This window comes from Mus caroli, unplaced genomic scaffold (assembly GCF_978045245.1).
Source record: "Mus caroli unplaced genomic scaffold, Mus_caroli_1 scaffold_18, whole genome shotgun sequence".
Lineage (NCBI taxonomy): Eukaryota > Metazoa > Chordata > Mammalia > Rodentia > Muridae > Mus > Mus caroli.
In genome coordinates, this window is record NW_028227273.1 from 61,907,272 (window position 1) to 61,931,315 (window position 24,044).

Here is a 24,044-nt window from a genome sequence, read left to right on the forward strand (position 1 = left end):
CCCATGGTCTCTGGCTGCTGCAGGTGTGATTTTAAGAGGGTCTGGGAGTTGTAGTAGAGAGGCCTAGGTGGCAGAAGTAGGTCTGAAAGGTAATTCCTTGGGAGTGTCTTGTCCCTGGCCTCTTTCCCCGTGCTCTGCTCTCAATGCACTGAGGTTAAAAAGCCCTCCCAGCACATGCTTCCATCAACACAATGCTCTGCCCAAGCATAGGAAGCCATGCAACTGTGCGCTGGGCTTTCCAAAACCACAAGTCAAAAGGAAACTTTCTTCAGTTGTATTTGTTAGATATGTTGTCAGAGAGGAGAAGGGCCCTCTAAGTGTAGGGAATGGAGACGGTGAGTGAATAAGGAGGTGATATGAGATTTGATGCATTCTTTGAGTTTCCATCTCTGTTTAAGTCCATCTACTTTCTACCTTTTCTGTTAGAATATGCCATGGTCTGAATTGTGCCCCACAGGCTGAAGGCCTGATCTGAGGAGGTCACTGTACTTGGAGACAAGGTCTTTCAGAGATAATTAAGTTAATGAGTTTACTTATCCAATCTGACGCCTTTATGAGAACAGCCATAGACACACAGAGGGGCAGCCGTATGAGGACATGGGGAAGATGCTGGCTGCACACTAAGGAGAGGCCTGAGGAGCAGCCAGCTGCTGGCACCTGGCTCTCTGACTTCAGCCTCCAGGACTGTGATGAATAACTTTCTTTTGTTTACACCCCTTCTCTGTGGTGTTGCTGTGGTAGCCAGTGCTACCCCGAGCATATTAATCAGCGGTGTAAATTCTCTGTGTGTGTCTGCATCTGTTTCTGATGCTTGGTCTCCACACCTCCTCCTTTTCTTTTTAAAGATGTTTTTATTTTATCTCTTATAACTGATTTATTTTATGTATATCTGTGCACCTCTTACATGCAGTGTCTGCTCTGGAGGCCAGAAGAGGGCATCCGATTCTCTGGAACGGAAGCTGCATGTGGCTGTGAGCTTTCGTGAGTGCCAAGAACTGAACTCAGGTCCTCTGCAAGAACAGCAAGTGTGCTTAATGGCTAAGCCACATCTCCAGCCCCTGCTTTTTCTTCTTAGTATGCCATGTAAAGTTTTAGCTGAAAGCTGGGTTAACCAGAGTAGCAGAGGAATGCTCCTGAGTAGTGGCACTTACGTGAGACTAACAGAGGCTTGCAGCAGAGGCAGGTGTGTCCTAGGACACTCTGGCATAGTACAGAGCTCGAGGTAAGGAGACACTTTCAAACGTAAAGTGAAGATTATGTAAGGTCTTGTGAAACAGTACTCCTTGGCCACAGGGATCAATAAAGTGACGAGAGTCAAGGTTCTGCATGCTGCTAGCAGGCAGTCCTTGAAGAAGTACTTTCCAGACAAGGCTACAGTGACCTCAGTGCAAAACTGGTCCCTGCAGTCTGCCATGAACCTACATGAGAACACTCCCCGCCCCCTTCATACCATCCAGAGTTCTTTCATTCATTTGGTTTGGAATTGACAGCTCAACACAGTACTATTTTTTTTTTTTTTAAACAGGGGTTTGGGGATTGGAGGGGTGTCTTTTTTTTTTAATTTTTTTTATTATTATAAATAAGTACACTGTAGCTGACTTCAGATGCACCAGAAGAGGGCATCAGATCTTATTATGGGTGGTTGTGAACCACCATGTGGTTGCTGGGATTTGAACTCAGGACCTTTGAAAAAGCAGTCAGTGCTCTTACCTGCTGAGCCATCTCCCCAGCCCCAGTACTATCTTTTGATTCTGACAGCTTTTGTATGGGACACGCTTTCCTGGGTAACAGGAACTGAGGGAGCTAGATCTTTACACTGAGATTCTCTGTTAATCTAGATGGGATTTGTTGTGCCTAATTGTAGGGCTCTTGTTTGTTCTCCCCTGTTGCCTTTTGGATTTCCTGGGACTTCTTTCTGAAGTGAGATTTATGTCTGTCAGTTCTCTGAGCTGTAGACCCCCGTGTTACAGTAGTTGGTATCAGTGTGAAGTACTGTGTGGGAGAGGAATAAATATGTTCTGTCAAAAGACAAAAATTCAGTCTTAGTGACATGTGTCTCTGGGCTGTAACTCACCAATATTTCTCCTCTAGATGAGTCAGAGCCACCCTTTCCTCAAGTGTGACCAGGCCCTGGGGATCTTTTTCTGAGGACCAGCTTTGCTATGTAGAGCACCCAGGACATGTTACATGATAGGGGTCTTCCTTTCTCTCTGTCACAGTTTCTAGATGACAGTGAGAACCTGGTGAGATGCCTAAGGCAAACCCAGTCCTAAGGCCATGGACCCCTGGGAGGTCCCCATGGCCCCAGCTGTTTCTTTGCCAGGGAAGTAGATGTGACTGACTCCAGATTTCACAGTGATGGTACTGTTGGATTCCAACCCTCTGACGGATCAAGTTCATTGCTTTGGTTGTGAGGCTGCAGAGACAGTTTTCAGGTGCTGTGTATGTCACTGGTGAAATACTCAGCTGAACTTTGAGGAAAGGCAGTTGAAATAGAGGAAAGGTGTACTGGGTGAAAGGACAGAATCGTAATGGGGAAAGCAAGGGCAAGGCAGTGTTCCTAGTGTTTAGGAAAGACTGCACACAACCTGAGGGGAGCCATGGGGAAGCAGTAGAGCTGGTGGGGGAGACTTCTGCCATACACAAGGCTGTGTTCTTGTCAAAAGTGCGAAGCAGAGAGGGGTGCATTTTGATTTCCATTTAGAAAGTATCATTGTTGCCACAGGAAGATTCGGAAGTGGAAGTGTTAACTAGGGCCTCTGAGGCTCACTGGATGAGAGCTGTCTGGGGTGTAGCCATTATAGACTTAGGCTGTGCTGGGAGGAAGAGCAGCCACGGCTTCTGATGGGTGAGAGTGTCAGTGCCCACTTAGTGCGAGGTGGACTTTGACACTGTATAAGCAGATGTGGCATCAAATACCCAAGGTGAGCTTCCTGGCAGGCTGCTCAACAGGAAATCTGGATTCCAGAGAGAGGAGGGTTAGGGGAACAGATGAGCAGCACGGGTGAGGTCACCTAAGGAGACAAGTGGGGAGGAGGACAGTGGGGCAGAGGCAAGTGCATGAGAGGAGCAGTGAGGAGACATGCTGTAGGCGATGGAACGGGGCTTCCCAGTCACTCTCCAGGGCCTGGAAGGGAGTGCTAGTGTGTCGGAGCACTAAAGAACTGGGCAGTGCCAATGTGGAGATCAGTGGGGACCTGGAGATGTGCCACCTCAGGCACTGAGGAGTGGCAGTGTGACTGCAAAGTAAGGAACAGTGTGAGTCAGAGCAGGAATGGTAGCAACAGCAGCCAGTCCTAGAGTCTCCTGAAAGGAAGCAAGAGGCAGGTGGGGTCTGCAAGTGAACTGGGGCTGTGGAGAATGGTTCTACACCCCCCCCCCACACACACACACCCCACACACTGTTCTCTGAAGTTTGGAAGCACAAGGCTGAGGCTGCTGCTGGAACAGACTATATTCTTAGGTGTCCATGGTGCCTTGGAAGTGGCCAAGGGTCCCAGAGGAAGATAACTGCAGGTGTGTTCCAAGTGCTTGGCCACTGGCTAGAAATCCTGGTGGGGACAATTATTGTTGCAGTTGAAACAAATGCCCTTGCCTCAGATGAGAGGGACAGCTTGCTGGATTCCTTCACGATAATTTTAATCATTAAGCACATTGGATGGTTGAAAAGAATCGTAAACTATTACTAATATGTGGACAGAGATGATTTATTTTTGGTGATTGTGAAGAATTTTTATTACACATCATTGCTTATTCTCAATTAAGTTAATTTGCATGTGATTTGGAATATGAAATCTAATATACAGAATATGTGCATAGAAATAGGATTCTCATTAAATTCATATTTTATTTAAAAGCCTTGTGCAAATTCATTTATCATTTCTATATTAGAGCCCTGCTGATCCCTGTCAAATGCCCTGTGCCCACTGCTGCTTGCTTCTTATGGGTACTGGTGCTAGTCTGTCTGCTCAGGCTTCCCCCCATGAAACTTATTCCTCAGAATTGCTTGTTGACTCCTGGTAACAAAGGAAGAGAGTCTTCCATCATCCCCCATCCCAGAACAGTCATAGCTTGAGTCAGATTAACATTGATTTTTTTTTTTTTTGCATTATTATGGCTGCTATTATTCATACCTAAGTCTTAAATGATTTCCTTTTCTTCCAGGTTTTTATTTTGGCAATAATTTTCTCATTTTGTATATTTTTCTTTACTACTACTACTATTGTATTTGTGCATGTATTCTTATATGTACACACATCTGTATGTGTAAGGACAGGGATCAACCTTAAGTTGAGAGACAGGGTTTCTCTGAGACTTGTAGCTCACCAATAAGGCAAGGCAGGCTGGCTGGCCAGCAAGCCCCAGAGATCCTCCTCTCACTCTGCCTCTCTGGTGCTGGGATACAGGTGTGTGCTATCAGGCCTGGCTCAGTTAGCCTGGTTCCTACGTGTTAATTATCTACCTAACCTTCAATTCTCCCCATTATCCAGTCTCCTCGGAAGAGGTTTTTCTCTCCCGTGTGCCCATAGTTTCCTGTTCCTCACAGCCTCGTCTTGCTCCTGGGGAGCTCTAAGGATCCCCCTCCCCCTGCCGCCTCCTCCTTGCTTTGTTGGCTTGTTTAGGTTGGACCATGCCGTCTGGTATCCCTGGAGAAGAGCTGAGGACATGCTTTGTGTCTGAATCCTTCTCACCTGGGCATAGAGTCTAGGGAGAAGGCATCTCCTCATTCTGTTCTGACGCCCAGTGCTGCAGAGAAGTTTTGGTGGTGGTGGGTTTTGTTTGTTTGTTTCTGAGACAGGATTCACTATGGAGTCTTTGTACCTACCTGATCTGCTTTTAGAATCGTTTGTAATTCCTGTTTTGTTATCTAAAGTTCTAGCTTTCATGATGACACCTCCATCCCCTGTACTGCTGTACTTGGTTCTAGTTTATCTCAACCCTGTATTGTATTCTCTGAACTCCTATATTTTATGCATTTTAAATCAATTTGTCTGAAAACTAAAAGGACTCTTTCAGTTTGCATAATGCATGCCCCTCCCTTCTGAGTGACTCTGAGTTATCAAGTCAGTGCACACTGGTGGCTGTCTCTGCTGGCTAGTTCTCTTGCCTTGTGGGAGCTGTCCCCAACCCAGCCTTTGCCCATCTGTCAGTAGCACTGCTTCTGAGAGTCCCTCAACTCCATTTTCTAGGCTTCCTGATGAAGTTTTTCTTTCTGTGATCATGTTTTAATTTCCACAGTCTCTGGTTTGGGAGTATCTGATTCTTTCTCCGTGGGTGGTAGGGCATCTTTAGGTCCTTGAGGAAGGCCTTTTCCTGCAGCATCTCTCTCCTTCCCCCTCCAGTCATCCAGGAAGGGCGGGCGTGGGGAACTGCCCCAGGGCCTAGGATCCACTGCTGTTTTGTTTTATAAAGTCAGGCAGATTAGTTGTAGACTACATGAAGTAGCATCCTTGGATTGTCTGCCTCTGGATTCTTCAACCCTCTTCATTTATTTCCAGGCCAACCCCTTGGTAATTCCATGTAGTCTTAAGAACTGTGGGTCTGGGCTGCCAGTGGAGCCACAAGGCCTTGACTTTCTTTTTGAATTACCTCGGCTCTTGCAGTCTTTTACCTTTCCTGTAAGACCAAGAATGGGTTGTTGATTTTTAAAACTGTATGTATGTATGTGTATGTATGTATATGTATGTATGTGTGTGTGTGTATGTATGTGTGTGTATATGTTGCGTATGTTTCATTCATTCATGCATTCATTTTACATGCATGAGTGTTTGCATGTCTGTGTACCATGTGTATGCTTGGTACCTGCAGAAGTAGCAGAGTGCATGTATTAGAGTCCCTGCAGCTGAAGTTATAAATACTGTTAGCCACTATGTAGGTGCTGGGAATTGAACCCCGGTCCTCTGGAAGAACAACCAGTGTTTTTAACTGCCAGGCTATCTCCCTAGTCCTGTTTTGTTGATTTTTACAAAAATGTTTACTGGGATTTTGATTGGAATTACATTGCATATGTAGATAAAATTGAAGAGGTTTGGCATTGTAAGCCTCTCGAGACATCTTGTCCATAAATGTTATTATGGCCTCCGTCTTAGTTGGGCTGGAGGCTTGGTCCTCAGTGGATGAGACTACCTGAGATGAAGGAGACTTAGGAGATGGAGCCTAGTTGAAAGAATGGGACATTTCAGGGAGCTTACTTTTGAAGGGAACAGTGGAACTTTGACTCCTTCCTCTTAGTCCCTTCTTCTTCTGTGCAGAGTGAGGCGAGCTGCTTTTCCTACCGTGTACTTTAACTATGAAATCTATCTCATCATAGGCCCTGAAGCAATCAGACCAAGCAGCTATGAGCCTTGTGTAAGTTTCTGTTGAACAGAGAGCTAGTCTCAGCCTAGGACACCTCTTGGTTTCGTTGCCTCCGTTTTCTACTTCAGTGTCATGTGGGTTTTACCTTTTGAAGCTTCCAGACATTCTATACAATGGTCTGCTTAGAGTTTATAATTTTTTGTCATCTTTAGTGCTATTCTTTTAAAAATCTTAATTTGCATTTTTTGTCAGTGTGTGGATAAAGCTGATCTTTATGTGCTGACCCTGTGATCCTGAAACCTTGTAAAACTCAGATCCAGCGGCCTTTTGGATATTCATGTGGAAGCAGAGATAGTTTTAGTTCCTCCTTTTCAGTCTGTATGTCTCTGTGTTGCAGAGGCTAAAATATCAACTGTGATTTGGATGGAGGTTTTGAGGATGGTGTCCTTGCGTCTTAGAGGCTTTGGCCCACGATTATGTGCTATTGTGTGCCTGTATTTGTAGATACCTTCAGTATGGTTCAGAATATCTCATTCTGTTCTCATTTGCTGAGAGTTTTTATAATATGAACAAATACTAAACTTACCAAAGGACTTGTCAGCATCTGGTTGAAAAGATAAAGAATCCTTAGTCTGTGTTATAAGAACTATTTGCATAATTGACAAGTGTTGAACACATTTAGCATTCCCAGAATGCAAATGCATATTTATTTTGAAGTATTGTCTCTATATAGTCCTGAATCTGATTTGCTAATATTTTGTTCAGAATTTTTACAAAAGATGTGGCTCTGTTATCTTCTCATAATTTTTTTTTTTTTTTTTTTGGTTTTTTGAGACAGGGTTTCTCTGTGTAGCCTTGGCTGTCCTGGAACTCACTTTGTAAACCAGGCTGGCCTCAAACTCAGAAATCCGCCAACCTCTGCTGGGATCAGAGGCGTGCGCCACCACGCCCAGCTCATAAAATGTTTGTATGGTTTGGGCATCAGAATAATTCTGGCCTCATTTAGAAAATTGAGGTGTGTTCTTTCTATTTTCTGGAAATCTTTTAAAAATTTGTGTGTATGTACATGTGTATATATGCTTTGTGTATGTGAGTGCAGTGTCTACAAAGGCCAGAGGGTGCTGGATCCTCTGGATTTAAAGTCACAGGTAGTCATGAGCCCCATGATGTGGGCGCTGGGGATGGAACTTGAGTCCTGTGGAAAAGCATCAAGCCATGGCTTGATTACCAGTTGAGCCATCTGTCTAGCCCCATCTACTCCCTAGAAGTCTTCCCCCCCCCCACCCCACCCCCAGAACTTAGGACCCAGGGCCTTGTGCTTGCTCTGCAAGCACTCTACCACTGAGCTAAATCCCTACCCCCTCCCTGGAAGTCTTATATAGGATTACTGTGTCTTCTGTAAATGAAGCCATCTGCATCTGGGTTCTTCTTACTCATTGTTTAAACATTTCCTATTAACTTCAAATTCAATTTTCTTAGTAGATGTAGGAATAATTTAGGTTATTCAACCTAAAGAAAAAAACACAGGGAACTTTGAAAGTGCATTCATCCAAGTTTTAAAATTATGGACACAAAATTGTTCCTATCCCTTCTTATTCTTAACTTTCTGTAGGATTTGTAGTTAAAGCCACTGTCTTGCTCTTGATATTTCTCATTTCTGACTTTCCCCCTCTTTCTGCTAGTCTTGACTAGTTTTAGGAATTATTTTTCAAAGGGCCAACTTTTGATTTTTTTCATTTTCCTCCTGAATTGATTTTACTTATTTATCTTTTTGTTGTTCATTTGGTGGTCTTTGAGACAAGAAAGTCACTGTGTGTCTTTGGCTATCCTGGAATTCAAGGCCGAGTTTTGCCTTGAACTCACAGTGGTCCTCCTGCCTTAGCTCTCTAGTTACAGACATCAGCTCCACACCCAGTATTTTTACTCTCAACTGTATTGATTTCTGCACATATCTTTATTAGTTTTGCATGTCTTATTTTAGCCCCTTTCCCTCAGTTTTACAAGATTAAGGTAAAGATAATTAGAAAGGATTTTATTTTTGATGCCTGCTTTAGTGTTTCTACTTGTGCCTGGGTTTCTCTGGAGTATTCTGTAGCAGCTGCCCTGCCCTATACTTTCATACCTCTTACCTCTTCTCTAGAATAGAAAGATTTCAGTAGTCTCCGTGTCCCTCCTTCAATGAAGAACAGGTTTTATTTTAGCCTTCCCTAACTACAATCCCCACTTTTGTTCTATAAAAGAAGTCTATGGTTTGGGCTAAGGGAGTAGTGTTCAGTCCCACTGACTTCCTGAAAGGTCCTTTTGAGTGAGTGTACTGCTAAGAAAGAGGAGCTGGTTGTATGCATGGCTCCCACTACAGCTCCCAGCCCATAGTGTAGCCACCAGAAGAGGAATGGCTAGAGTTTATCCTGGCTAAAGATTATAGCTTTGACTTAGGCTATGATTTTGGTCTACTTTTCAGTGGTTATTATAATATAAGCAGGGTTGTAAGGCTCTGTAACTCCTGAGGAGCATTCAGATGGAAAGCAGTGAAATACATTGTGGATCTTGTAGCCTATGTGTGGTGGTTTTAGTAAGAATGACTCCATAGGCTCATACATTTGGTCCCTAGATGGTAGACTGGGAAGGATTAGGAGGTGTGACCTTGTTAGAAGAGGTCTATTTTTTTTCTTTTTTGAGGTTTCTAAAAGTCCACACTAGACCTAGTTTCTTGCTGTCTGCCTCCATCTTGTGAATAAGATATGTGCTCTGTTGTTGCTCCAACACAATGCTTACCTGCCTGCCTGCCATGCTTCCCGCCATGATGATCATGAACTAACCCTCTGAAACTGCAAACATTTTTCACGTTAAACACTTTCTTTTATGAGTAGCCTTGGTCATGTTGTCTCTTCCCAGCAATAGAACAGTAACAAAGACACTGTGACATTATCCATTTCAAAGACCCCAAGTAGGCACTATCTATGTTGTTGCTGAGGAATTTGTCACAGTTGGCGTGAACATGAAAGGTACTACCTTCTTAAGAAACTGTAAAAATAGGCAGTCCAAAAAACCATGGGAAACCCATGTCATTGAGTTCTACATACTGTGATTATTGTCTCAGAAGGAAGAGAGGCTCATTTTGGCTTGTAGTCTGGGATGTTTCAGTCTTTAGTCTTTGACCTTGTTGCTTTGGGCAGTGACAGCAGGGTATGTCTTTTTACCACATAGCAGCTGAGAAGCAACGAGAGAAACAAATGGACTAGGGGGTCCCAGTATCCCCTTGAAGAGCACATCCCTGGTGACCTAACTTCTTCCCCTTAAGTGCAATTCTGTAAAGTTTTCACTACCTCCTGAGAGCACACCAGGCTAACAACTAACCCTTCCACCCGACAGCTGTGAGGGAGACAGCAAACCCCTTAGAAGCCCTGAGAGTTTTAGTTTAGTGGGTTTGTTTTAAGATTTATTTTATTTTATTTTATGTGTATGAATGTTTTGCCTGTGTGTATGTGTGTGCACCACATATGTGCCTGGTGCCCATGGAGGCCAGAAGGTGTGACATTCTTTGGAACTGGAGTTATAGACAGTTGTGAACCACCATGTGGGTGCTGGGAATCGAATCCCGGTTCTCTGAAAAAGCAAGTGCTTTTAACTGCTTTAAGTTATGTAATCACAGCATTCAAAGATGTGTGTTTACTAACGGGGGTGGTGATTGTAATCCAGAAATAATTCTATTTCTGGATTAGCTCACAGCTTTTTCAACTGTCAAACCTGTCATTCAGAAAGACCCCTCTGGGGTGGCTTCCTGAAGAGGCTTTGATTTTAACCAGCAGCATCTCCTCTTCCTAGATCCAGATGCGGAAGTGTGTCTTCATACCCTGCGGCTCATCCAGTCTGTGGTTCTAGAACCAGACGTCTTCTCCAAGGTGGCCTCTGAGCTCCAGAGCTCCTTACCCTTGCAGCGCATCCTGGCCATGTCCAAAAGCCGCAACTCCCACCTGCAGTCTGCTGCTCAGGAGCTCCTGGAAGACCTCCGTGCCCTGGACTGTAGTGTTTAGATGTGCTCTACCACCAGGAGCCTGGTGAAAATGCCAGTGGCCTGTCCCCTCCCAGGCTTCTAACTCCATGTTCAAAACTAGATGTCACTGTATGTCATGTGTTAGAGATTGCAGGCCTTGAGGGACTAGAGATGGACATGATGGGTAAGCATCCTACCTCTTCCTCCCGGGAATGCACACTTGTTAGGCAACTGGTTAATTTTGCCAGAGCAGTGACCAAAAAAATGTCACCTTTGAACGCATGGAAACTCTCAAAGTGTTTTCTCAGAGTAGCTTCTTGCTGCCCCGGAGGCTGCCTGCAGCATGGGAGTTTAGATCACTATCCACCATGGTCAGTGTTTCCCAGAAGCATTTCTGTGATGGCCTGTGCTCTTTCCCTGGTAACTGGAACCCTCTGCACAGGCTTACCTCCTTAGCCTTTTGTCACTTACTATTTCACATGCATTGGACAGTCGATCTCTGCCTTGGTGCTGCTTTTATTTTTGAATAAAGCTGAGTCAGTATCACATTCTGAATATGATCTTGGGGTTAGGAAGTTGGTGTCCTTTGTACATTAACTCTGTTATTTGGTTAGGAAAACACTTTCCTTATTTTGTTCTGGCCCCTTCACTATGAACTTAAAGCAAATATGGGAAGGTAGCTTGAAGATGAACACTATGAGATTAAATTCCATTAAATGGTCATCCATCTGCCTCCACTCATGTGCCTGTGTGTGTGCATGTCACTGTGCATGTGTGGGCTGCTGTTCATGCAGCCATGACACTACGTAGCTTCTGCTTTAAGATACTGGCAGAGGACAAAAGACAACATGCTGCCCTGTCACAAATGGCGAGATGTGCAGCAGGAGATGTCCATTTATGTCAGTACACACCATCCTTTCTCTGGCAGGACAAGTTGCTGCAGAGCATTGAACTTAGACATCCTGTGAGGGAGGAAGTGTTCCTTTGCAGTGGCAGCCTCGGCACACATGTTGAGCTGCTTCTCTGTGTGTAGTGTTGAAGAGTGAGTTCGTTTTCTTGTAAGAGGATGTGTACTTTATGTTGATTGAAGAACTCAAGAGAAAGGCATGGCCGCTTGGGTCTGTGGAGCACTAACTCAGCAGAGCAAGGTAGAGGTAAAGCGCTTACGATTCATGGAGGGGAGCAGGCGTGGGTCCATCTGTGCTGGGCGGCTCCCAGTGAAGGGTGAGTGAGTGCACATGGCGGCGTCATGGCACCCCTTCCTTGTGCTTGTTTAACATCCCAGCCAGGGGAGCTGCTGTGATCCGCTTGTGCTTCTCTAGGGTTGCTGAGCTTTCTCTACCTAGTGTAGATAAGAAGAAACCGCCAGCCACGTGGTGGTGGGACACACCTTTATCTCAGCACTTGAGAGGCTGAGGCAAGCAGATCTTCGTGAGTTCCAGGGCAGCAAGGGCTGCACAGAGAAACACTGTCTCAAACAACAAAACAAAACAAAACAAAACAAAACAAAACAAAACAAAACAAAACAAAACTGAGAAGGAGGAGGAGGAAGAAGGAGAAGAAGAAGGAAAGAAAGGCAGCAGTAGCAGCCCCTGCTGCCTATCCTAAGTATCCCAGGGGTTGGTGGTTATTAGATGGCCATGAGGGTAAGGAGTTGATCATCCCTTCGGAGCACATTCTAAGCAAGTATATTTGGGCAGATTCTCCTAAAATTGCTATGCACAGGTTTCCTTTGTGAGCACTGTAGGGAGTACCAAAGGACCCAGGCCAGTGACCCCACTCTTCACTGCAAGGCCAACAGGAAATCATGGCCTTAATTTTCTCCTGTATCTAGTAATTTAAAGAAAACCTACTCAGCTAAAAAAATAAAAATATACATTGAGGTGTATACCTTGCAGGGATTGAACCCTTATGAATTTAAAAACCAGAGATAAACCAGTAAAGCAACACAGACATGTACTTTTGAGTTTTTAAAATACTCTTCTTGTATTTGTAGAGCTAAGGAGCTTGTTCTTTGTCACCATAAGCTTATGAGAAGGTAGGAAGCCTGGCAGAAGAGCCATCCTGTGCCCATTCCTCCCCACTGAGCCTCTCCGGCTCTGGTGTTAGCACTGGCCTTGGAACCCGTGCTGTCAAGTCTGAGAGCTGATCTGGATCGTGCTCAGAGCCATGTGAAGTCTGGGGATGGAGTTGGAGACCTGTCTCTTCTCTACACAGGCTGTGACTGGGAGAGGCCTATTGTGCGGCAGCTCTGAGCCCAGAGCTGTGTAGCCCATACACCAGCAGTTAAAGCTTGGAATCACAAGTCTGTGGCCAAGGAGGAGCGTGAAGAAGGTTGTAGGCTGCCTGCCACACCTGTCCTTCCAGATCTGCTGCGTGTACTGCTGTGATGTCACACTAAACAGAGAGGGCTGGCAGGCATCTCTACAGACTTACCGATTTCCCAAGAAGTCACGACATTAACATTTGCTCTCTGTCTTCCCACGGCATAGCTGCTTCGAGTGTCCCAATAGGAGTTCTTTGACCGATTGATGACCCTGAGTCAAGGTCCTGGGATAGCATAGGATGAGGTGTCAGACTCAGTATCCTATCGGAACAGTGCGTGAGCTCTGAAGAATGTGGGGATCCACTGAAAGGTCCTTGGATACTTTCCCAGTGCAGGCTGGGGTGGGAAAGGCAGGAAACAATTACTATGGCCAGCTCCACAAATGCTGTGACTACCACGTTGTTGTTTGTCTCTGCTCCAAACATGCTCACATTTAGATTTATGTGCAGATTTACAATAAGAAGTTAGTATGCGGTATACAATGAAAACTGTCCTTGCAGTTTTAAAAAAGTCACAAAATAAGATTAACATAAAATCTCACCATTTTAAATGTAGAATTCAGCAGCATATCCATCACCACTCTCTGTTTCTAGGACTTCATCTTCATCTCAGATACTAAGGCCCAGTAAATAACATTCCCTTTCCCAAGCTCTGTCTCCTAGGTTTTGGTGTGCCTGGACTGTTTTTGTGTCCGTGAACTTAGCTGAAGCATTTGCCCACTTGGCCTGGGTATTTCCTCTGTGTAACGCTGGGGTTTGTGGGTATTGAGTATGTGTCAGAGCTTCCTTGTTTTAATGGCTGTACAGCCATGTTCACATGACCACAGTGCATTTCTGCATTTGTTGTCGAACATTTGGGTTCATTCCACCTTTTAGCTGCTAGTGAACAAGCCTGCCAAGAACACAAGTGTGCAAAGATCTGCTTGAGTCCCCACTTTGGATTCTTAGTAGTGAAATTGCTAGATCATGCGGTAACACTATGTTTTAAGTCTTTTTGCTTGTATAAATAAGTGTGTGTGTGGTTGCACATGCATATGTCCAGGTGCCTATGTGTAAGTTTGGAGGCCTAAAATTGATGTTGGATGTCTTCCTTAGTTCCCGAGGTATATAATGAGGTGGGATCTCTCACCAGACCTAGAGTTTGATGATTCCAGCCAATCCAGCCAGCCAGCTTGCCCTAGGGACACTGTCTCTACCTGCTGGATAATAAGGATTACAGGGAACTGTCACACCCACCTGACTTTTACAGGAATCCTAAGGATCCAGGTTCTGGTCCTCATACTTTCATGGCAAAGTTTTATCCACTGAGCCAAACTGCTGTCCACAGAAGCTGCACATAGTCTCTTCTCACCAACAGCAATGCAAGAGTCTTCATCTACACACTCCTCGTCGACACTTTGCCGTTTCTGTCTTACCGATTGACCATTCATGGTAGTAGCCGTGACGCAGGTCTCACTGTGGTCTTTTCTTCCCCAGCGCTGCATGCTGCCTATAGTGACCAGTGCTGTGGCTGCCTTGGCAGCAGGTCTGTTGAGGCCCTTGAGATATTTTTGAATTGAACTATTGTTTTGTTTAATGGGCAGAGCTGCAGGGTTTTCCACATGTTCAGGATCCCTGATCAGACTGAGGGCTTGCCGGTGCTTGCCGTCATTTCGTAGGACATCTTCACTGCAGTGTCCTCTAACATGGAGGAGCTGTCCCTTTCTATAATGGCCACCTTCTGTTTCTATCCACATCTTACTCTCAGCGTCTTTGAGATCACCAAATCTGCAGTCATGAGGGCAGCCCTCCCTTGCTTTCATGTGACTTTTATGGTTTTATCTCTTTGCTTTAGAGCTTTCATCCACTCTGAGGGTTTTGTTTTTGTTTTGAGATGAGAGTATCACTATATTGCCCAGTGTAACTTGGAGCTCCTGGACCTAAGCAGTCCTCCAATCTCAACATCTTGAGTAACCGAGGAAGCTGCCACCATGCCCAGCTCGTGCATATGGTATAAGGTAGAGGGCTGGGTGTGTGGATATCCAGTTTTCCAAATAGCGTGTTCAACTTTGTCGTTGTCATTTCAACACATCATAACAAATGTGGTTTTCAGAGCTCAGAAAGTGGTGGTGTATATTTTGCCTTCTGGGTTTTAAACACTTTAGCTCCCTGAGTAGCCCTTTTTATAAGGATCATAGACTGTGCCCAGAGGGGCTCCCTGACTTGCCCCTTGCTCCTCTCAGAGGTGAGCCTAACGTTCCCGGCACAGTGACTGACAATTGGCAAAGTGCCCCCTGCCCACATAGTCAGCGTGGCTTTTCATTGAAGGCATTTTTATAGCTCCAGCTTCATGCAGAATACTTCTGTGACTGTCCACGAAGAAGATTCCAGACAGCAAGAGGAGGCAGGAGGCCAGAGAGTACTCGTGGAGGGCCTGCAGAGGGAGGATAAGCTACAGTGCAGCAGACCCTGTGGTGGATGCTGTAAGAGAGCTGGCTGGGGGAAGGCGGGGTGGGGGAGACCTTGGATTTACACACTTGAATATAAGAAGATTAAGGATTTAAGCATTAAATGGGCTCTCATTCTCTCTCTCTCTCTCTCTCTCTCTCTCTCTCTCTCTCTCTCTCTCTCTCTCTCTCTCTCTCTCTCTCTCTCTCTCTCTGATAATGATGCCCTTTCCTACTTGCTGTGAGCTGATGTCCACAAATGCCTCCCCAGGATCCCAGGATAAAGGCCTCTTCTTCCTTGGTACCCAGGGAGCCAGGGCGCTAATGAATGAAGCTGGACTAGGCAGTGAGGGCAGCCCCAAGAGGGTGCAGGGAGGGTGGGAAGGCTTAAGCCAGCCTGGGCCTGGTGCCTTTTCTTTCCAAGGTGAATCACAGTCATGTGATAGCATTCTCCAAGGAGCAGGTATCACAGGTAAAGGCCACATGCTTCTGAGCAGCCAAGGCCGTGAGTTCTGATAGACTAGACATTTCTCTCTTCTCCCTCACGTATTCCTCTTGCATCTGATGGGTCTGTGGGGCCAGGAGACGGGTTTAAAGCCCTGTGTATTCTGAGACCAGGCCTGTGTTACCAGTGTGACTGTGTTTTGGCTCTAGACCAAGTGTACATGCTCAGACACTCTGTCAGTTCTGTAGAAGTGGTGGCAAGTTGTCATTGTCCTGCAGGACTGACCTAAAGTCCCTACCTCACAAGATTCCAGCCAGCTGCCACTTATATTACCAGCAACTCACTGACCACCAGGGCCCTGAACCAAGGCTGGCCTCAAGGGGAGCACCATCCCTCCTGCTGTCTCTGTTTCTGGCTTCCTTGCCTCCTAAAGCCTCCCTTTTTATCTAGTGTTCTGGAAAGAATCCCATTTCTGGGGGTTGCCAGGAAAAAGCTTTATTCAGGTTATACTAGAATCTCAATGAAAACGAATAAACCCTGGGCCTAGGCCTAGGGTTCAGGCTTTGGGGTAAGAGTGGTGTCTGAGGTTCATGCACCTGCCAGCTGGCTGGCTCCAGGGGCCCAGTCTATCCTGTTGACGTCATTAGCACAGGAGACTCCCAGCAAGGAACAAAGCTGCCTGTACTCTTGGGCTCTTGATCCTATCATCTTGTCTCAGGAAACCCTTGACCAAGGTCCAGGCAGGTGAAAAGCCTTCCTGTTTGTCACATACAACTCAGGGCCAAGCAGTCCCCTTTGGCATTAATTCCTGCCCTAGAGGGCATACTGCATCCAGTGTCGCTTGCATAAACTGTACTGTAGTTTCTCTTTCCCAAAATGTGTTATGGGTACCTTCCTTGGCACATAGTTCATTATTTCCCCCAGTCCTTCCAGAACATTCTGGCCTGGGCCATGCCCTCCTCAGCCTGTGGAGATGTAGCTTTCACTTCAGAAGAGGCAAGAGCTTTTGTGCTGGGAGAGCGCCATGTCCTTCCCAGGGACTGCTGTGCAGACTTGGGAGACTCTGTCTCCTCTCCGAGTGTTTGTGGCTGGGACTGAACTCTGACCTTATCCAGAACAGGCAATGCTGGGCCACTTTGTGGGGGTACGCAGTCCTCAGCAGCCTCACGCCATGCCAGTGGTGTCTGGAGGCTTTATCTGGAGTAGATTTGTGAAAGTGGGTTGTAGGTATATGTCATCTCATACAATAGGAGAGCCCCACTCCACCCCCGGCCAACACCAGCTGGCCAGTGCCTCCAGTTCCCTCAGGCCTCTCACATTCTAAGCGGGAGAGGTTTTTTGTACTAAGAAAATCAGGTAGCTCTCAGAACAGCAGAACTGAAAAGGCAGTGTAGTGTGCACACCAGCTTTCCCTCGTCACCTTGGAAAGCCATGTTTTTGCCCATCAGTTTTCCCCGACTCGCACTGTTTAGGTATCTGCTGAAAATCTACCGGTATGTTGTTGGCATAGCAAACACAAGAAAGGTGGGAGCAGGCCTCCAGCCAAGGACAACACAGTGAAGGAATGTGGTCCACCTCACTGCCCAGCCATGGATCAAGTCACTGCCCCAGATCTGGCCAGTGGACATATCTGAGAGTTCACTTGGCTCCCCGAGGTATTGCAGCGTCTCCTGGGGTATTTCCAAGGGTACCTCTGTCATCTACCCTCAGTCCCCAGAGAGTACAACTGGGAGAGTTCAGCAGACTCTGGCTAAGCAGTTCAGAGACTGTACTCCAGAACTCCCCTCCCCAGAACTGCAAGCATCTGTCTCTTAGGCAGTTACAGACACTCTTCGGTCTGCTCACTTTGTCCAGCTACTCCTGTGCCCAGGTGGGCTTGAAGCTCTCTGGAGCCTCTCCTAGTTATCTCCAGTGGGGCAGAGTAGAGGGAGGACACCCCCAACCCCTAGTCAGTAGCTTCCAAAAGGATGTCCATATTTGGTGTAGGCCCCGGAAGTTCCCTGAAGACAGAGCCTCTGCTGTCCATGGACATGGATGGCTGGAGACCTGACCTTTGAGACTGGCCTCCCTTTCTCTCTGGTTTTCTGGCCCACTCCTTCCCTGGGGTTTCCTAAGTTCAGCAGAGCTGCCTGTGCAGGAGTCTTACCTCTGGCTTTTCTCTGGAAGAAGCCAGGTCATCTGAGAGAAAGTTGAGTTACATTCCTGCCTGATGCAGGTCAGGGTGTGTGTGTTCCTGGCCATGCAGCCCTTGCTATGTAATTTCTACCCGAGGCAGGATAAAGCGTCCGTGAGTCAGTGAGTGAGAGTAAGGGGAATGCAGTCAGTCCAGTGAACAGGTGTGTCAGTGAGCCAGTGCTCCAGCAGGCTAGACTGAAAACAGAGTGATTTAGAAAGTCGTGGGTCAGGCCCAGCGTGGTCACGGTGCTTCCCAAGAGCCTGGCACGTGGGCAGGCCAAGCTTGCTGGAGCACTGGGCTGGTCTCAGGCAAGCCTCCCCAGGTGGATGGCAAATACAAGGAGTGATTGTAGTTGGGGAGGAAGCTGAAGGTTCAAGACCAAGTTCTAGAAAGACTGGGCTGGGGTTTGCATCACACCCACACGATCCTTGTCATCATTAGATGATGTTTTAAGGGTTCACCACGTACAGAGATGGGGGTCACAGGGAAAGGGCCTACAAGCTAGGTCATGCTGTGTGATGTCTTGATTTGTATTCTGAGAAATAAGTAGATTTCCTCAGAGAATGGGGTGGGTGGGGAAAGAACATCCTGGGAAGAAATGGGGTGTGTTCCCTCATGGTGTCACAGGGCCAGTCTAGTGGTTTCTGTTTCTTCTAACCAGATTGACTTTGCCGTCCAGGGTCTGAACTAAGTACCGAGCCTACCAGGTGTTGCTGAACTGAAGGCATGCAGGTAGAGGTCAGAAGACAGCCCTGGGTATGAGTCCTCTCTTTCCAGTTTGTTTGAGACTGGTTCTCTTAGATTTCTGCTCCTGTGCTATGGACACCAGGCTCCCTAGCATGCAGGCATCTGGGGATTGTCCTGTTTCTGCCTCCCATCCCTCCATGAAAGTATTGGGAGTATTAGATGCAGCCTACTCTGCCCAACTTTTTGTTGGTCTAGGGACTCCAGCTCAGGCCCTCACACGTGGTGGCAAATGCTTTACCCACAGAGCCGTCTCCCCAGCCTCTCTCCCTTCTGTAGTGTCAGATAGATTTTGTGTTCTGGGAAGACAGACAGCTTGTGGAGATTGAATTTTTTGGACTCCATCATCCATGGAATCCTCCCTTACATCCAATGTAGAGGATTTATCCTGTGAAAGGACACGTGTGCATTGGCATATGTGGATTGGAATTCACAGGGAGACAGTCCTTCCCTGGAAAGAGTGCTTCCCCGGGAGCCTGCTCTTCATACACACTGAGGCATGACCTGAAGTGAGGTCATAGGCACACACTTGTGGCAAAGTGACCCCAAGTCACTCATCCTGTGGCCCTGTGACTTCCTGTGGCCAGTGGAAGTGGCTCAGAGACGAAATACCCACTCCACTTCCTGATCTGTATCACTGTGGCTTCGACCATTTGGTGGCAGTGTTGGGAGCCCTGAACCACGGGTGGCCTTTCCAGTTTAGCCTGCTCCTCGGTATGTCCTCCCTCTGGAAGACCTCTTAAGCACACTGTCTGCCCTTTCCTGTCCTCTGCTCACTGGCTTTAGATCCCTCTCCAGCCAGCCAGATATCAGCGTTGTCTAGCAATGCTAGGTCCTGGAGTAACATAGTCCTGTCTCTCTGGGCTGCTCCAAGCAGCTGGACTGCAGCTGGGGCTGCTGCTGCTGCTGCTGTAGCTGGGACCCAGACTGTGACCCAGCACATGCACTTTGTCACTCTCACTTCTTTCCTTCCACACAGCAGCATCTCTCCACCTCCCTAGCAGCCCTCCACCGGGCCTTGATGTAAGCAGGCACTCTGGATGAAGGTCTCTTCCCTGAGCCCTGGCGCCTGTCTTTCCTGTTTCCTCCCTATACCCGTCTCTCCAAGTGTTCTTCCTCTCACACTAACCTGCCATCTTCCTGTGCTTTGGGGACTGTCTTCCATCTTTGGGTATCCCAGTATAGACACTGTCTCCCCAAGCTCACATCTAAGTAAAAAGCCCCCTCAAGCGGAGTCTTTTTCTAGCACCCTGGGACACTAAGTGGGGCTGGCTCACACCCTAGGCACTGGCCTCTGGCCAAGATTTCAGTCCATAATGGATAGGGCAGTTGGGGTCTGGGGAGCAAGGCAGAGGCAGAAACCTGGTGTAAGGGGCTGCCTCCTTCCTCAGAGAAGCCTGGGGGTGCTCAGGGCCCCTGACATTTGAAGCTTGGCGATTGGACTAACTGCTTGCCAGGTGCCTTCCAGAGGTGCACCTCCCAGGTATCACATGGTTAGTTGCTCTCTTTTTGTTTTGTTTGTGATACCAAGGATCCAGCGAAGGGCCTTATGAGTGCTGGGCAAGTGCTCTACCATTGCAATGGATCTTCAGGCCATTTTATCCGTTGCGTTAAGACAGTGTCTTGCTGTGTTTGCTAGACTGACTTTGAACCAGCTGTATAGTTTAGTTAGGCCTTGAACTCCTGCTTCAGCTTCCCAAGTCTGGTTCTGCTCCTTATGGGACCAGTGCACTGTGCAGGATGGAGGGGTGGGGAAACCTTGAACTCAGAGCATTTTTTAAATGGGGTAAGAAGGCACAGAGGGAGACCATGGCGAGGCCTCCCTTCTTCTTCCTCCCTTACTTCCATGCTGTGCCCGAGCCATGATGTTTTTCCTAGGATGAGCAAGCCATTTTAACAGTGCTTTGATGCCAGGCTATTCAACACTCGGCCTCTCGGGCGTCTGAAAGATTACCACAGCAGTCAGTCAGCAGGATGGGAAGGAACTGTGTCCTCCGTCCTGCTCCTAGCCTGCACAGGCTCCCTCCCTGGCACTGGGATGCCTTTGGAGGCTCTGAGCTGTTGGCTGGATGCCAAATGCGGCTAGGTACAGAAGGCAGTGCCCAGGTAACAGCTGTATTCTGAAAGTCCCTTCTGATTCCCAGGACCCCCAGGACCAGGGCTTCTCCACTATAGGTTCTAGGTACAGCCCAAAGCCCTGCCCAGGAACTCCATCCAAAGAATGGCATTTACTCTTCATTAAAGAAACTGCATGGCTCAGCTGGTGTCAGGAGGTAGGGCAGGCAGCAAGCCCTGGTACTAGGGGCAATGCAGGGGTGTGAGAGGATGGCAGGGAGTACCCAACTTTGCAGTAAGGAGACCGGAGCCCCAGAGATATAGGGAGACCATAGAATGTCTGCTAGAGGAGAGATCGAGTAGTGTATTACAGCTCTATACAATGCTCTAACTCAGCACTCAGGGTGCAGCTGGCATGGGGCAAGGCTGCCTGATCTGACCAGATGTGCTGGAGCAAGGCCCTGACCACAGCAGCACACAGTTCACTGACCATTCCCAGATGTGTGCTCTGTGTAGACAGGCCCTACTGTCCTTTACCCCAGCACAGCGTGATGAAGGGTTACAACTGGATGAGGCCACAGGTGAGGCCAGGCTGCTGTATGTGATTCATGCTGCAGCTCTGGGGTTGTCTGTGTGCCCCTCAGGTGGTCTGGACTCCTGTTGGGAGCCTGGACCTGTGCTCTTGGCTGCTGTTTTGTTGTGGCTCCCTGTGGATAGCACTTGTTCTTCCTGCCATGCTGCAGCATGGAGTTGCTCTAGAAGGTGAGTGGGAGCCTGGCCAGGCCACAGCTGCCACAGTGTCTGTCAGTTACGCAGGGTGCTGATGCAGCTGCTGCCCAGGGCTTCCACGGTGTCTGTCCTGAGTGTCTGTGGGCCTGTTGGTCACATCCCTAAGGATAGGCTGGCTCTTTACCTCTAGGCAGCTCTAACCTCCCAGGGCTCTCTCAGGCCTCTCCTTAGGGCCATATGTCTTGCTGACTTAGCCAGCCAGCCCTGACCCAGCATTCTCTGCCCTTCCCGCTCTATTGTGTCCCCTGAGTATTCCCAGCTAATGTGGCCTAGCTCAGATATGGTTCATTTGAGGAGAGCACCTTAGGACCCCTCTATTTTTTAAAGAGGTCAGGGTCCTGGATTCTAGGTGTCATGGTGCAAGAGGGTCCCTCAGAGTTCCCCTTGAAGCCTCTCATGATAAAAATATTCCGTAAGTACATTCTGCTAGTAAAGGGGTTGGGGGTGGCCTGTGTGTTACCCACCTACAGTGCCTCTCAGGACTTATAAGAGCTGCAGGGAAAGGGTCACTAGAACCCAGAGCTTGTTGATGAAGACAGCAGGTTTAGCAAAAGTCATTACAAGAAGCTGGGCCATCACGGGGCTGACGTAGGAGGATCACTACGAGCCAGCCTGCACTTCATAGTGGTTTCCAGACCAGTCTAAACTATAGAATGAGGTCCTGACTCGGGAAGTTGCCACCTCCATCACCTAAGTTTTGGGGATCATTGTGGAAGAGAAGGCAGGAAGAGCACACCAGTTGGTTATCCGATACCAAATGGTCAGCCCTGAAAGCATGCATATGAGTAAAATTATTCAGACTGAACAGGTCGCTCTTATGTATTTAGGAACCCACACGGTATACAGGAGGGCATAGAAGGAGGAAAGGGAAGTGGAAAATGATGTAATTATGTTATAATTTCAAAAAGAAAGAGACATAAATTTTAAACATTCACCCAGAGGGATGGAGAGGCTCAGTTGAAAGCACCTGCTACTTTTCCAGAATTTGGTTTTCAGTGTTCATGTGGGGCAGCTCCACTTGTCACCTTAGCTCCAGCAGATCCCACATCCCGTTCTGGCCTCCAGAAGCACCTGTGCTGACATGTGCACATACCAGAATGGAGAGTGAGCTCTGGCTGGAGCCTGTCGCGGGGCCTCTGACCTTGACACCAAGCCCCACCTCTGTGTGTTGGAGACCCACTGTTCTCTGTCCTCAAAGCAGCCCACATGCTGCTGTGCCTGCCACATAGAGATGAGAGCTGTTGCTGGGCCTGCATGACCTGGGCTGCTGCTGGTGGTAGCTTGACCACTAACCTACTTGGGGGTGTGGGGGGGGTGCCTTATCCCTCCTCCCCCTCCCCTGCACCAAGACTGTGAGCCTGTCTATTTGGATTCTCTGCAGCCTAGGATGTGCAAGGTCATCTCAGCTATGGTGGGTGTTACCCTTGCTTATGTTGGGCTTTGATTTTGGTAAAATGTATACAAAACAAAAAAAATGTATAATCAGTCATTTCTAAGGACACAACTTAAGATGTCGAGCATGTTCACGTCATGGGGCACCTGTCAACCCATATGTCTCCAGATGCTTTCTGCATTATAAAATTGGAACTCTGGCTCCATTGAGCAGTAGCTGCCCTCCCCTCATGTTTGCTGTGAAAGCAGGTGGATTCTGGGTGGGGCTTACCTGCTAACTAGCAAGGCCAAAGATGGAAGCAAACAGCCTCTGTCATATTTAGCGTTTCTGTGGCTGTGATAAAACACCACAACCAAAAAGAGGGATGGGTTTATGTTTAAATGCTCGGGTCACACTCCATCACTGAAGAAAGTCAAGACAGGAACTGAAGCAGAGAACTTGGAGGGGTGCTGCTTACTGGCTTGCTCCTCATAGCTTGCTCAGCCTGCTTTCTTTTTTTTTTTGTTTTTGTTTTTGTTTTTTTGTTTTTTGTTTGTTTGTTTGTTTGTTTGTTTCTTTCTTTCTTTTTTTTTTCTTTTTTTTTTTTTTTTTTTTTTTGAGACAGGGTTTCTCTGTGTAGCTCTGGCTGTCCTGGAACTCATTCTGTAGACCAGGCTGGCCTTGAACTCAGAAATAATCCTGCCTCTGCCTTCCAAGTGCTGGGATTAAAGGCATGTGCCACCCTCAGCCTGCTTTCTTATAGAAAGAACCCAGGACCACCAGCTCAGGGATGGCCCTGCCCACAATGGGCTGGACCCTTCCCCATCAATCATTACTCAAGACTCTACCCCACAGAATTGCCTACAGGCTGATCTTCTTATGAGGACATTTTTCTTTTTTCCCCAGATGTGCTAAGTTTGTATCATGTTGACAAAATCTAACCAGCACAGTGCTAAAGCCGGAAGCTGGGCACACAAGAACCTTTGCTATTACAAGGAAATTGAGCAGGTGACCAACCCATAGAGATAGCTTTGGCTTCCTAGAATGCTTCTGGTACTTTCTCCTAGGACTCAGATGGGCACCACAGGAGCCTTTATAATTCTCCACAGAAACATAAAACTGAGCTTATAGCCAGGACCAGAAGACATCAAACAAACAAATAAAAAAATAAAGTGTGTTGACACTAGCACAGCAGAGGCCATTCCTCAAGGTGACATTTTCTAAAGTAGGTGCTGAGTAAGGGCCCAGATTTGGGGACATTGCCCACAGGCAGGGCCCACAAAGGCACAAACTGTGTTTCCTCACTTCAGCTTGTTGCTGGCAGCTCAAAGGCTTCCAAGACACAGCCCTCCTTTCAGGGGAGGAAACAGCACCTTCCTGCAGCTGCCTACCCCGAACAACAAAGACCCCAACAATGGCCT

At 47.4% G+C, this 24,044-nt stretch overlaps 1 protein-coding gene across 1 annotated transcript in view; it reads left to right on the forward strand.

Moving 5' to 3' along the window:
• Nucleotides 1-10,848, forward strand: part of Hsf2bp (heat shock transcription factor 2 binding protein) — an 80,871-nt gene extending 70,023 nt beyond the window's left edge. Inside the window, exon 9 of the mRNA XM_021149248.3 lies at nucleotides 10,123-10,848. Coding sequence (XP_021004907.1) covers nucleotides 10,123-10,331 — 209 coding nt within the window. The 3' untranslated portion in view covers nucleotides 10,332-10,848. The remainder of the gene's footprint in view (nucleotides 1-10,122) is intronic.
• The last annotated feature ends 13,196 nt before the right edge of the window (nucleotides 10,849-24,044 follow it).